Source organism: Plectrocnemia conspersa, unplaced genomic scaffold (genome assembly GCF_051122295.1).
Source record: "Plectrocnemia conspersa isolate PC_06_02 unplaced genomic scaffold, ASM5112229v1 ptg000005l, whole genome shotgun sequence".
Classification (NCBI taxonomy): Eukaryota; Metazoa; Arthropoda; class Insecta; order Trichoptera; family Polycentropodidae; genus Plectrocnemia; species Plectrocnemia conspersa.
In genome coordinates, this window is record NW_028277169.1 from 9,383,965 (window position 1) to 9,397,500 (window position 13,536).

General features: G+C 33.6%; 1 protein-coding gene across 7 annotated transcripts in view; it reads right to left on the minus strand.

Annotated features, from left to right (window-relative positions):
• Positions 1–970: 970 nt before the first annotated feature.
• Positions 971–13,536, minus strand: part of twin (CCR4-NOT transcription complex subunit 6-like twin) — a 136,008-nt gene continuing 123,442 nt past the window's right edge. For 2 of the 7 annotated variants that reach the window (XM_088185995.1, XM_088185997.1), the window contains 7 exons: positions 5,086–5,154; positions 4,703–5,015; positions 4,475–4,626; positions 1,908–2,153; positions 1,660–1,837; positions 1,444–1,583; positions 1,150–1,371 (listed from right to left, as the gene is read on the minus strand). In XM_088185995.1, coding sequence (XP_088042121.1) covers positions 1,295–1,371; positions 1,444–1,583; positions 1,660–1,837; positions 1,908–2,153; positions 4,475–4,626; positions 4,703–5,015; positions 5,086–5,154 — 1,175 coding nt within the window. In that variant the 3' untranslated portion in view covers positions 1,150–1,294. Of the gene's footprint in view, positions 1,372–1,443; positions 1,584–1,659; positions 1,838–1,907; positions 2,154–4,474; positions 4,627–4,702; positions 5,016–5,085; positions 5,158–13,536 lie in introns of all 7 variants that reach the window. The other 5 variants (XM_088185992.1, XM_088185991.1, XM_088185994.1 and 2 more) reach the window with 4 other exon arrangements.

Here is a 13,536-nt window from a genome sequence, read left to right on the forward strand (position 1 = left end):
CGATGTTTCATCGAATATGGTCGGCAAAAGTACAACAAAGATCAACTTGTGCGCGCATAATCTAAAAACACATTTTTTTACAACATTTTTTCTTTATTATAAATATATGTATTTAACTCGTTGATTTTTTCTCTTTAGTAACAAGAATATAGATTTTTATTCATCTTTCCTCTAATAAAGTCATTAAAAAATACACAATCATTAAATTTATCTTGTTCCAACAACGTTGATAGTGAAAAAATTGTGGCCGGATGAGACGTTTTACAAAAATGAGCTATGAAAACGGGCAGTGCATTGATTCGTATATATATATATATACATATACATGTATATATACATATCACAATCGCTAAATAATTTTGGAACAAGTCAACAAATCGGGACAAAAGAGCAAATTGTACGCAAAATCAGGATTTGTCATATTTGTTATCAAGCACTTAATTAAAAAAAATTAACGATTATAACATTACATAACCATAAAAAAGTTGTCCGAGTCGATACGCACACGTAAAAGAACAAACACCGTTACAAAATATATGCTATGCAATCAACAAACGACAAAATAAAAATATACATCATTACATTGAGAGGGATGAAAGTTTATGGATGAAAATGATTACAGTTTCTAACCTAAAGAAGCTTATACCTTAGAGAATAAAATAATAAACTAACGTGGAAAGTCCAAATTCAATGCAGATTCGCTCTTTGACAATAATTATAATTAAAAAAAAGATCACCAAACTCTCTGATAATTTGAATGTTTCATTTCATGTCATATATATTATATATATTTAAAATTATAGTAAAAAATATTGTAGTAAGTAATGAAAATAAAAAAACATTAATTTATCAGTGAATCAAGAATGACTTTTTTTCAACATAAATCACATTTTTCGGCTCAAAACTATACAAAATTCATCTAATACAAATATTGAGAAGTCACAATAATATAATTTATAATGCAAATCTATTTTTTTTAATAAATAAATGTATAATATAAATATAAAAAAGTACATGTGACGTATGAAAGAAAAAATCATTCTTCTAAGAGTAATCTACAGTTATTGAGTGGCACCAATTATCTTAATTTCATTTAACATAATCATTCAACAAATCTTGCCGCCAAACACTTAGTCTCTAGCGCATGTCAATGATGTTGATGGGAGTAAAAGAAGTTGTTGAGATCAGTACCCACGGTAAGGATGGGACATCAGGATATGATTGGGGTGGTTGTTGTTGAAGATATAGTACTCGACGGTGCGTGGACTGCAGAGATCGACGTTTGCGGAAGCCGCTACCGACGAGATATGATTCCGTTTGATTGTGGAGCGTACGGAATCATCTCAAGCTCCACCAACAATGGGAAGTGATCTAATAAAAAAAATATATATATCAATAACGCATAATATTTCCATAAAAAACGTAATTAAATAAAATACACACCTGAAGGAATGTGAGGATGTGGACATCCAATGATTTTATTTTCTCTGAACCAATCTGCCGAGAGTGGTCCCAACAAACCTAACGGTGTCATGCTCTGTTTGGAATAAAATATATAGTCGATTATACCCTTAAAATCGAACCTGAAAATAAAAAAAGACATACATTAGATTTCCATTCTAGCAATCATATTTAATTAAATAAAATTAAAACGCTTACGTATAATTTGTATATGGCATTATATCTTCGCTATACGCAGACGCTAGCTTGAACGGATGATTAAATTCGTTTGGACGTTCCGATCCTGATATGCGTTGTAAACTTGCTGTATAACCTAATTCTTTAAAATCTCTATGATCCGAGGGGACTTTTCCAGACGTAAGAAATTCTATCACTCCTGTATAGATAAAAGTTATCCAATTATTCCCATTCTAAGACTACGCAACAGTTATTTTATGTATACTAACCGCTGTCGGGCAGAGAGTTGAAGTCTCCACACAGAAGCAACTGCACGAGCGGGTTTGTGTCGTGTCCGTTCGGATTCTTTGTTTGGATCCTAGTCAGTTGGGATGCTTCATCCAAGATGATCTTCAGTTCGTTGCTAAGCATCATGGTTTGAATTAGTTTCACGTCGCTGTATTCGGGGTCCCAATGTATGTGCGCTGTGCATACTAAAAGCGGTTGACCTATCTGCGCTGCATCCGTCGGTACTCCTTAGAAATAATAATTCAAGGTATCATTATAAATGTATTCGCAAGAGCGTATGACATCAATTGACTCGTTGTACAGGGTAATCTAAGATTAAATAAGTGAAATTCAGTATGTTGCCATTTGGCAACAATGTATAATTCCATACTAAGCAAACTTTTTAAATTCAGCGTTATTTTATTCTTAGTTAAAAACAAAGACGTTGATTACGTAAGTACTGGCGATTTTCTTGATGACTTCTATAGAAGCCATCTGCGGTGAAAGGGTTAAATATTATATATATAAAAAATAATATTTCTTCTATATTATATGAAATAAATTCAATTTTGACAGAATTAACTTTAGAAGTTAAATTTAATATTTATAATGTAAATATTAATTTAAGAAATACAAAATATTTTTTTTTTTTATAAAGTTTATTATTTATAATTGAAATATTTAAAATACGTTTAATTTAATTTATTTATAATATTATTAATTTTTAGATATATTTTAAATAAGTTTTAAAAAAATGTCCAGCCTTATGGACATAGGAATTTCCAGTAAAAAAACATATATCCAATACGTGTGGGCAAAAGATTCCAAATGGTTAAATTTTGAAATTCAGTTGACCCCCCAATAACACGGTAAATTGGGGACGTGCTATTTGGGTGCGTGTAGTTGGGGGACTAGAAAATACTCATCCAAATTTTTGCAATACGTATGTACGAATCAGGCGTATGTGCTCGCACATTAATTAACGGACATCCAAATAGCTCGTCCCCAAATTACCGTGTTATTGGGGAGTCTAATGAATGCGTAGTATTGGACAGTTTTTTTTTTTATTTATCAACAGTTTTTCTTCATTTGGGGTACTGTTTATTTTTTGACCAAATTTTTACATTTATACCTCTTTTATTGAACTTAATACAAAAAAAAAAAAAAACATTTTTATGGTACAATTATTCAAACACACTAGCATTTTCCAAGACACAAACTTCTATGTGACAAAGATTTCAAGTTTGGTGATTCATATTTTGCTAAATCTGTTACTAAATTGAAGAAACAAGGGTCAAAATCAGTTTGTGGTGCATAAAATATGCATAACATGTCACAACAAACAACCGCAAACAAATGTAATAAAAAAAGGAGAAAAAGAAAGTATATCTTGTTCCCAGGCCAGAGCCGACTATAACATGTATATGGCAGGAGTTGATCGTTTTGAACTTGCAACTCTTTTCATCATAGAATGTACCATGGAAATTTCGCCGTTGGATGAAAATATTATATAACTATGTAGATTTTATGTAAATTCTTTTATTTTGTATTGTGAGACTATAAGGGAAAAAAGCTTACGTGAAAAACTAATATCACACTTAACATTTAGAAACACATTAGCGGACGAATTAATCAGTGATTTTTTTATGTACAAAAAGACAGGAGAGAAATATAAGTAAAGAATCTAATGACCTGGATGGTTCTCACTGGATTGGAAAAAGAAAAAGTTTCCAACGAGCAAATTTCAGTACAAAGAACAATCCAAAACGAACATCATATCTATCCAAACAATGCAATGTGCACTTTTTTTAAAGCTTACCGTGTTAACGGTTGTAAAAAAATATACTTAGATATTTTTGTTTTCTTGACTATAACTTTTCAATATTTTTTTATTTTTTGTAACATTGTATAATGTATGTTTATATAGTTGTATAGTATATGAGGGGGAGCTGTTTTATTCATATTGGATATTATTATTATATTATATTTTGTAATTTAAATTATTTATCAAAGTATTTGGTTATTTTATTAAAAAAATATTTTTTCAAAATTTGTCCTAAATGGTCAGTGGTTAATAAATCACCCACCTAAAAATCTTAATTTTTCAGAAATAATACATAAATTTAAAAAAAAAATATGTTAAATTTTTGAATTTAAGAAAAAAATAATTTGCCCTATAAAGGGTTAAAGAAGAGATTAACAATTTATCAGGAAAATGTTGAAGCAGGAATAATATTCGAGAAAAGTTTTATGTTCAAGATATAAAGAAGAATAACATTAAAAAAATTAAGAAAAAAAAGCAAAGCAATGATTTAAACATAAAAATTAATCTGTCATAATCTGAATATTTATACACTATAAGAGTTATTTCAACAATATTGTAATAATACTGGTTTATGTTAATAAACTCTATTTTTCATTGGTTAAAATTTTAATAATATCTTCCCATATCAATAGCACCTAAATTTAAATTGCAATAATTGCATATATATTCCCAAGAATTGTAAGGTCTTTATACAGTGGTATCAACATAAAAATAATGTTAATAATAATTTACCAAGACACTTACCATTTTCCCACGCAGCTTCTTTAGTCTTCAGTAGAGCCGCAAGACCGATGTTGTCCTTGGGCATGACTCTGTTTAACATGTTGTCGGAACCTTCCGAATTCGCCATCGCCAATTGATTAAATTCTATAAGGTGTTCTTTTACCAGTGTAAATCTATTCAAAAATAAAACACATTGTCAAGATTTAAATCATAAAATTGCAGTAACGTGAATAAAATTTCAACACTAACTTGGCAGATCGGAAGAAAATCGCACAACCGTCCACGAACTTCCTTTCGCTCTCCGACATTGTCTTGGCTCTCGATTTCGGCGAGAAGATTCCATCGTATCCGTCCTGCTTCAACTCCGGCAAGAAATAGTTGTAGAACTGATCTGTCTCCAATTCTTGTAAGCTAATGATGTCAGCACTGTAATGCCTGATCTCGTCGAGGATGCGATTCTTGCGATATTCCCAGTTCAGGGCCCACGTCGGGCAGTATCCATACATCTGTCTGGTGGCGTACTTATCGCACAGAACATTATAACACATCACTGTGAAAATACCTGCAAATAAAACATATTGTCAATAATTTGAACACTGATTTGATGAAAATACAATGATACTGTAACTTACATGTTGGTCTCGTTCGGTTCGGTCTCGTCAGAGGAATCCACGGCCGCTGAGGTGGACCCGGTACACTATCTGCTGACAAAAATAAAATTATCGATTAATTAATGTGTGACACATGTGAATCCGTAATAGGAAATTGAATTTTATACACGTATATAAAAATAAACGAGCGGGCTACTCAGAGCAGGAAATCAGACGTCCAATTATAATGGATGATCAGATATGATTATAGCTGATCAATAATAGGAAGAGATAAAACCGATGCTGTTCCCATACGTTTCGCTGCCAAAATTAAATTAATAACGGCAATGAAAACTTAATTGCAGATTAGGCTTTGATCGTGTTAGATATGTATCACATGAAGTACAGATCATGTCTATGATTTTTTCTATTTAAGACGTTAATATGGCGATCCAAAGAATCATATTTTTTGTATTACATTATACATACATCTGAGTAAGACTGTTTCACTTTTATTCCGAGCGAGCAACGTCGCTCTAACGGTCAGGAGCAGGGTCAAAGGGAGATCAATAGTGTGAATTCCATATATTTTTTTTACGAACACATATATGAGGGTATACCATGATGGTATTCAACTAAATAGAATTTGACAAATTGTGTATTTGTTATAGTCTAACTCACTAACCCTTAACCGATTCTCCCCCATATCGTTTCAGCACACACTAAATCAATTCAACGTGTTAGAACGCGCCAGATACAAATTTATTCTGGTCGCGGGGTGGCGTGCCTGAGAGCGATCGAAAATTGGAAGCGAATCATTCCGCAGCAGATAGCATCGATCAGGAATTTGAAAGTCGAGTAGGCGTCGCGCGATCGAAGGACAAGTGAGGTTACCTAAGTAAATTCAGATAAACCAAGGCACAGATAGATATTATTACTATGTGAGTAATATTCTCGCGAACTTTTACTAACATAGTCAAAGCGCGCGGTTTTGGAACCTAAAAACCCAATTTTTTTTTTAGATCGCCCACACCGCAATGATGTTGCGGTCGCAATTTTCGGTATTTTTTCCCCCTATCGAATTTTTAGAAAACTCAATCGCTCGATACTTAACATGTACGAGGCACGCGAATAATTCCATGTCTGTCGCGTATTCGTTTTGATTTGTGATGTATTTATTATACACGTCGCTTCAGCGACTGTCAGGCTCGTTGTTTATTACGATTGTTATCGAGAATTTTGCTAAAGTATCTCGCGTATTTTTTTTAAGCACGAGTATTGATAAAAAATACATTAAGCTTTTATCGTTTTTTTTTTCGATGCCTTATTATTAAATATACTATTGTTCATCAAGCTTCAAATCGATCGAAAGATAAAAGTTGAAAGGGTATGCAAGACAGTCACGAAATGTTTAGGAACGATTGATGCTATTTATAGCGCATATGTTTGACTAGCATGGTACACATGAAAAGCTAACATAATCGACTATATAGTTATGTATATGTGTATGCAAGTTTTGCATAGTTATTCTTTATGACCCTGTTGCGAAACTTGAATCAGTTTTATTTATCTACTATTTCTGGATAATCGCCTTCCGATATACGTATGTAAATATAACAAGAATGACTTTCCCAAACTAATCGAAGAATCCAGCGATTTGATTTTCGAATAAAAAGAGTAAATTTTCCGCTAAGCGGTTTATGTATAATACAGAGATAGATAGGCATTATGGTTCTCAATCGAATATTCGTAGATAATACCTTGAATGAAATTTGAAAAAATCTCAGAATGAAACAATTAGTATAATACTTGAGATGATCCAAATCTATGCGCCTTTATTTTGTTTCGAAATGGGAGGCAATGAGACGCTTCTTTTCAACAACAACAAAAAATCCTTCACGCATTTGAAAAACATTTGTGAATAAAAAGTTTATCGGCGGTATCTACTATTACCGAAATTCGCAGAATTCGTTCGTTGAACGAAACAAAATGTTTGAAAGGCCCAACCTTTATTATCGTTTAACGCTCATCCCAAAAACAGGTGTGCGCTGCAACTTTATATGAAGTTCATGTTACGTTTTTTTTATTTTTTGTTTTAAGCCCCAAAGATTTTATTTTAGTAAAATAAATAATTAAATCGCGGTAAACTTATTTTTGATTATTTAATTTATATGCATATCCGCACAATACAGATCCGATCTTAATGTATGTATATCAAAGGTTGGTTTTTTAAAGATTTATTTTTCTAATTGCCAACACTTTTTCCAGCGACAGCCAATTTGACGGCTGATTTGGGCTCAGTTTGGTTTGCCATCTCACCGTGAATAGACAACGCTTGCAAATTGTGTAAATTTATTTCGAAAATCGTGGTTCAGTTTGCGTAACTTACTATTTTAAGGTCGACATAAACATCCATTCGAGTAAGTAATTCGAAGAACCATGGATCGTTTTCGCACCACGCATCCGCAGAGACGTCGTACAATGCAGTTGTTTTTGGTGTGGAGCATAGTATTGAGGAGGACCCGTATAATTAAAATATTGATTATTAATCAATAATTATGTTTGTTATGGTACATTTTCCACTGCAGTTGAAATAAAAAAATGTTAAAAGAATCTATTTTATTCTCAATAAACAAACTTACAATTAGGAAACAACGTAATAATAGCAACGCTAACGTTACGCATGCAAATGTCAACGCGATAAACGCTTTAAATGAAATAATACATGTCCGCTCTAAATAGATTATCGTTAATCGCTACAACGAGCATTAATAGGGTTTGAGTCACGTCGTCGTTCATTTTTCAAGATCGATCATTTTTTTCTAGATCGATAGAGTCGCGTTACATACACCGCAATCGTATCAGGTGTCGCTCGTTGACCCTGGTGGCTGCTGAGGAGCTAGCTAGCCCAGACGACCGACTTCCAACGGCATGAGGCGGACTTAGCATTGCCATTCCGGTCATGGTGGACCTTGCAACTTGTCCGTCAGATGTACCGGTGCCCAGGCGTCTACCCCAATTGCGGCGCGGGGCACGAGAAGACGAAGAAAAAACGAGGCCAATAGATCAAAACCCGTCCGAAAACGAGAAAGATTCGATCGTGAGGCGAGCACGCCAGAAACAATGACTGACACGCGATATGACACGCTTGACTTTTTATTATTTACCACGCCGTTGTTGTGGTAGGTGTATGGGAAAGGATAGGATACGGGTTGGGTAGAGTTACTTCGGCGGAGGTCTGACGTGAACGTTGATTGAAAGTTTATACTGGTCGAGAATAAAGCACGGAGCGTAAAGCGTATAGACATTACGGAAACATTAGATGCTATTTGTACAATATAATTTTAGTCCAGTCGACTACGCTCCATTCAAAACATCTGGAATATACGTGGTATCATGAAAAATTCACCGATAGACAGCCAATGATAGTTGAATACAGATTACACACTTATTCGTAAAAGGTAAAGTATAACGTCCGCTAGTCTCTTTATACATACATATATTACTTGTATCAAGTTTCGACGGTCAATCTAAGGACACGATATAAATGACGCATATTAGAGATAAAACGTTGGTTAAGCAACGCTTCAAATAAATCAATTAATTTTTAACAAAATAGATTAACCTATATATTATATGCATATAAGCTGTGAAAGCGCTGCTTTATCTATTTTATGTTTTTATAATAATTTTATTTTATTTTTTTAAATTTTAAATTATAAATAATGATGAAATGGATAGCACTCGAACTGACTGTGTTAACGCAAATCAGATGTCATATAAAAATAAATCTATCATTAACTACAGTGATGTTATTCTTCATTTATAATGCCAAAAAATCTACAAGTATACATATGACGATGTACAAATTTTATTAGCAGGACATGTTAGGTGCAGTGAACAGTTGATTCGTTGCAGAGAGTTATTTATGGGGTGTTCACTGTTCTGACAAACGCTCACTCGCTAGTACATAACCTGTCCGACTAGTTATAATTAATAACTATTTTATTTCATGAAATTAAAAAAATATCTGCCAATCTCCAGGCATCAGATACAAGACCAGATAAAGTATAAATACACGTACCACTATTTTTAATGGACGTTTTAATAATCGTGACGTATCGCAACTGTTAAAAATAACAATTGTCTTAATTCCAAAAACACACTACACTATCTCATTGGCTTAATTCATGCATTCGGCAGATAATTTGCTTAATTCATGAATGAAGCAATGGACTTGCCCATTTCACGCAATAAGCAATATAATATATACACATACAATAGTCATGAATGGACCAAATCAGCGTGTTTTAAAGAGTCGCGACAGACAGGAATATGGTACGTAATCGTGATTATCTATGGCACTAGAAGTCTTATATCTAGAACGCTACTCCTCAGTAACGTCAGTATTATGAAAAGGTTGATAATACAACGAACTGTATTTCATGGCAATGTTGCGCATACAACTAATAAACAAGCCTCTCGAGTTTCGATACATAATCATACTTTTTCGGCATTGTCTGTTCATGCATATCATCGAAACTCAATTTAGTTTGCAACGACAATTCGACGGCGGCTTCAAAGACTATCAAAACCGCAATTTTTTTAAACATAATCACTATAGAGGTCTAAACCAAAAAGTCTTTTTTATGATCACTCATCCGGTGCACGGCAACTCCCTCGATTTGCAGAAGGTAAAAAGCGAACGCATGTCTACAGAGTATCGCTTTTCCCGAGCTGTGGCACGAAAGCGAAAATTAATTAGGAAACTGGATATTTCGAAAAACGTCGCCGGCTTTGCGATGCCCTTTGACTTTTCCGCTAGCGCTGCTGTTCAGTCTTATTTATTTACAAAGTGATCGATTACGGCGCTGATCGCGATGAAAATACACACACCATATAAACACAACGGGTAACTGAAAATGAAAACAAACACAAAGCAGCGGCTTTGAATTTGTGTTGTTCTTTCAAATAAAGATATTTATAAAAATATATCTGATACCGTACTATTATAGTATGCGGTTCGATAAAAAAAAATGTAATACGGGAGAACCCACGTCGTTCCTAATATGATATAGTGTCATCATGTCGTCTCTTATATAGATGATGGTCACTACAGTTACGTTTATACATTTGATATAGACAATCGTGTCACTTGAACTTCGCTTCTCCCACATAAATAGGTTTCGTGCAAGAATTTAAATTCAGTATAAAAAATCTATCGCCAGTTTGAGACGTTAATTGTAAGGCAGTGGATTAACGCTCAAAGAACACAATACATATAATTAAAAAGTAAATTTATTGATTAAATCGCTAATAAATTGCGGTAAAAAAGACAATTTGCGATCCTCGCGCAAGTTTTTTTCTTCGTTAGGGTCAAGAATATGAAAAATGAACATGACTTCGACGTACGTAAACGGCGAGCTGAGCGTGACCAATGCGTGTTTTCGCATAGTCGAAAAAGCCTCTCAAAAATATTAGCGAGCATTGATGGCGAATTTTTTTTCCGAGAGGCTATTGAACGAAAATTGAAAGAATTTTCCACGGACTCAGTGCGAAATGACGACGGTAGAGAATATTAAAAGTATACATAAATAACAGAGGAGGAGAAGACGACGAGACGAATGAAAGAGAGGCGGCGAGTGACGAGGTTAAACAAAGAGCGATGTGCCGCGATGATTGAGTGGCTTCTCTCGGTCAATGTCAATGCTGGACGACGACGTGGGATCGTTAATCAGCGATCGGCAACAATCGGAATTAAATGCTTTGTGATGATTGTCGGCAATGCTTTTTACGATCCAATATTGAGCGAAATTTGGAACTCAATAAGATTTTTGAGTGGTAGTCTTCAAACCTCAAACACTTAAACCCTAAATATCGAGAGATTGATTATATTTATACAAAAAAAAATACTGCGCAGCTTGATTTCAATATGAATTGAATGATCCTAAAAACATTATAAAAAAATGTTTCACAAATTAGTTGTAATATCCACTTGTCGAGTTTTGTCTAAATTTTTTGTTCTATGACAGTCAGATGATAGCATAACAAGAAAGGAAATAACAAAGATTTTATATTTTGAAATAAAGTTAAAATACATATATGGTAAGACATGTTCAATTCAAAGTGAAGGCTGCTGTTGTTTATCTTGTATTAGAACCTTGAACTGTAATGTGGTATTAAACAAGACAACACGCATGTCATTTTGGACATTTAAACGGTTTTGATTTGATGGTTATTAGTAATGAAAATCCCGATTCGCATAAATACGATGCCTAACACCTAATGCCTGCACTACACTCTCTGGAAGTTGGCCAAAGACGGAGAATATAGTGAGTTACTTCGGTCGAGTTCGGTTATGCCCGCTCTAAAATCTCTCGGAAGTTGTCTGAGGTTACCGAGAAGTGGGGGTAATTCAGTCGACTTGGCCAGCTTCGAGCGCTTCCGAACATTGTCGGCAAAAGGACCGGAGTCAAAAGGACCGAAGTCGGAGCTGCTCTTTCGAGCGCGAGCGGTGAAATACTTCCCCTTTCGCTCTCTCGCGTATTAAGTGACGAAAGTAAGAAAGATAATGATATGGTGTTTCGCAAACTGAGATAGAACGAGTAGCTCGGTTCAAATTCAGTATGCGTGTAGGCGTCCTATGGTTAACACGCATGTCGAGCGCTGCATCGTGGTCACGTGGTCAATTTATAATACCACATGCTTATCGGGGACTTTAACAGACTCTTACTGACATCTTTGAATATTTTAGGGCACCAAAAGGGATTAATTATATTTTTGATAGCATATTCTTCTAACAGATATCGTTATTATATTTTTTTTCATATAAAATTAAATAATTAAAAAATGATTAGTGGTACTTGATTTTGTTAAAAAAAATCGTTTCGAATATCCTTATGTATTTTCCTAGATCGGTTTATATAAATGTCACACCATAACGAATTATTTAGAATCGATGGCGATAAATTCTAAGATAGTCACACATGTGGTGTTCGTATTATGAAGTAGCATTTTTATGCCTTATGGCATTGCGTAAATTGAATATTTACGACCGTAAAGTTTTCATTGATGTTGTATTGGTGGGTGCCCACACAAACTTTTATAATTATTAGTAGCGTAATTTTAATAATATGACAATTTAAAAATTGCGATTATTTGGCACATTTTCGATCGCGCGCAAATATGCCGGCTATACGTGACAGAAGCCGCTGTCCGGACGGCATATGAAATTTGCGACAGTGTGGTCGCTTAATCAAAATCGTAGATCTCGGCCGATTTCAGTTGTAACTTCAGTTCGGACAACTTACAGAGAGTGTAATGCAGGCATAAAACTTCCAATAGCTTGCTTTATAAGTTTACAAGACACTTTTACACTAGTTTTTGAATAAAGCTTTTAGTTCTAAGATCAACGAAGTCATCTTTGGTTAGGTCAGCATCTTCGATTTACTGACAGTTTATATTATAAAGAAAAGTAGTACGCCTTGCTTTAATTTTATTATTAAGAAAATGATTTTTAATTGAGTCATGTAATGTTTCCCATTATTGCAGATATTTCTTTAAAAAAATAGCATATACCTTTGTATTTCACTTGGTTCTTCCTCTAGAACTTCCTCTAAAAATGGAAGCTTTGCAATCTTTTTCCAAATTGTTTACTTAGCTAAGAAAGTTTGTAATATAATATAATATTTCAGTTGATAATTCTGAATGAAAAGATTTAATATAGTGAAAAATATTAGCAACGCAAGCCGTTAAAATATTTAAAGAGTGGACTTTTCCTTTATTCAAGAAAAGGAGAAGTTTTATCAAGCGTTTAAAAACTTGTCCACTTGAAAGCCAGCGTATTTCTGTGTGATAAAAAAGCACTTCAAATTCTGCTCCCACTTCTTAACAAAACATACAAGAAATTGCTTTAAATAAATGTGATGAATTTTATGGCTGCGTAAAATGCAATAAATTGCGACGACATGGGGAGCGACTAGTAAAGGGCATATTTATTACCAAGCATCACAGAAGCTCTATGAATGCAAAGAGAATAAAAAAAATCCATTAAAATAATCTACTAAATTACTACTACAAAAAGTTCATAAGCTTAGAGACAGTCTAAAAAAATACGCACTCGCATCAAATAAGCATTGTTTAAACTATATTTTATAATAAACCATCTTGAAAATAGCTTTCACTAAAGAAATTAACAGTAGCGCGATTGTTTCTCAATATGCATTATCTCCCATTAATTTGAGCTTTTTTATTAAAAAAATATTACAAATTATGTGTCACATTACCACAAAAAAAAATAGTACAAATTATGTACCACCCCTGAACTCGCTCATCAATATAATATTGATTTTGGACTAACCAAAGAACATTTTCACAACTGCAAGGGTGCATTTTTATGTACATATTTCAGTATATTGTATATTTTGTATAATAAATTATTATCTATTTGTCTATCACCACTCGGTCACTAATCCCGAAATAATATTAATAAAA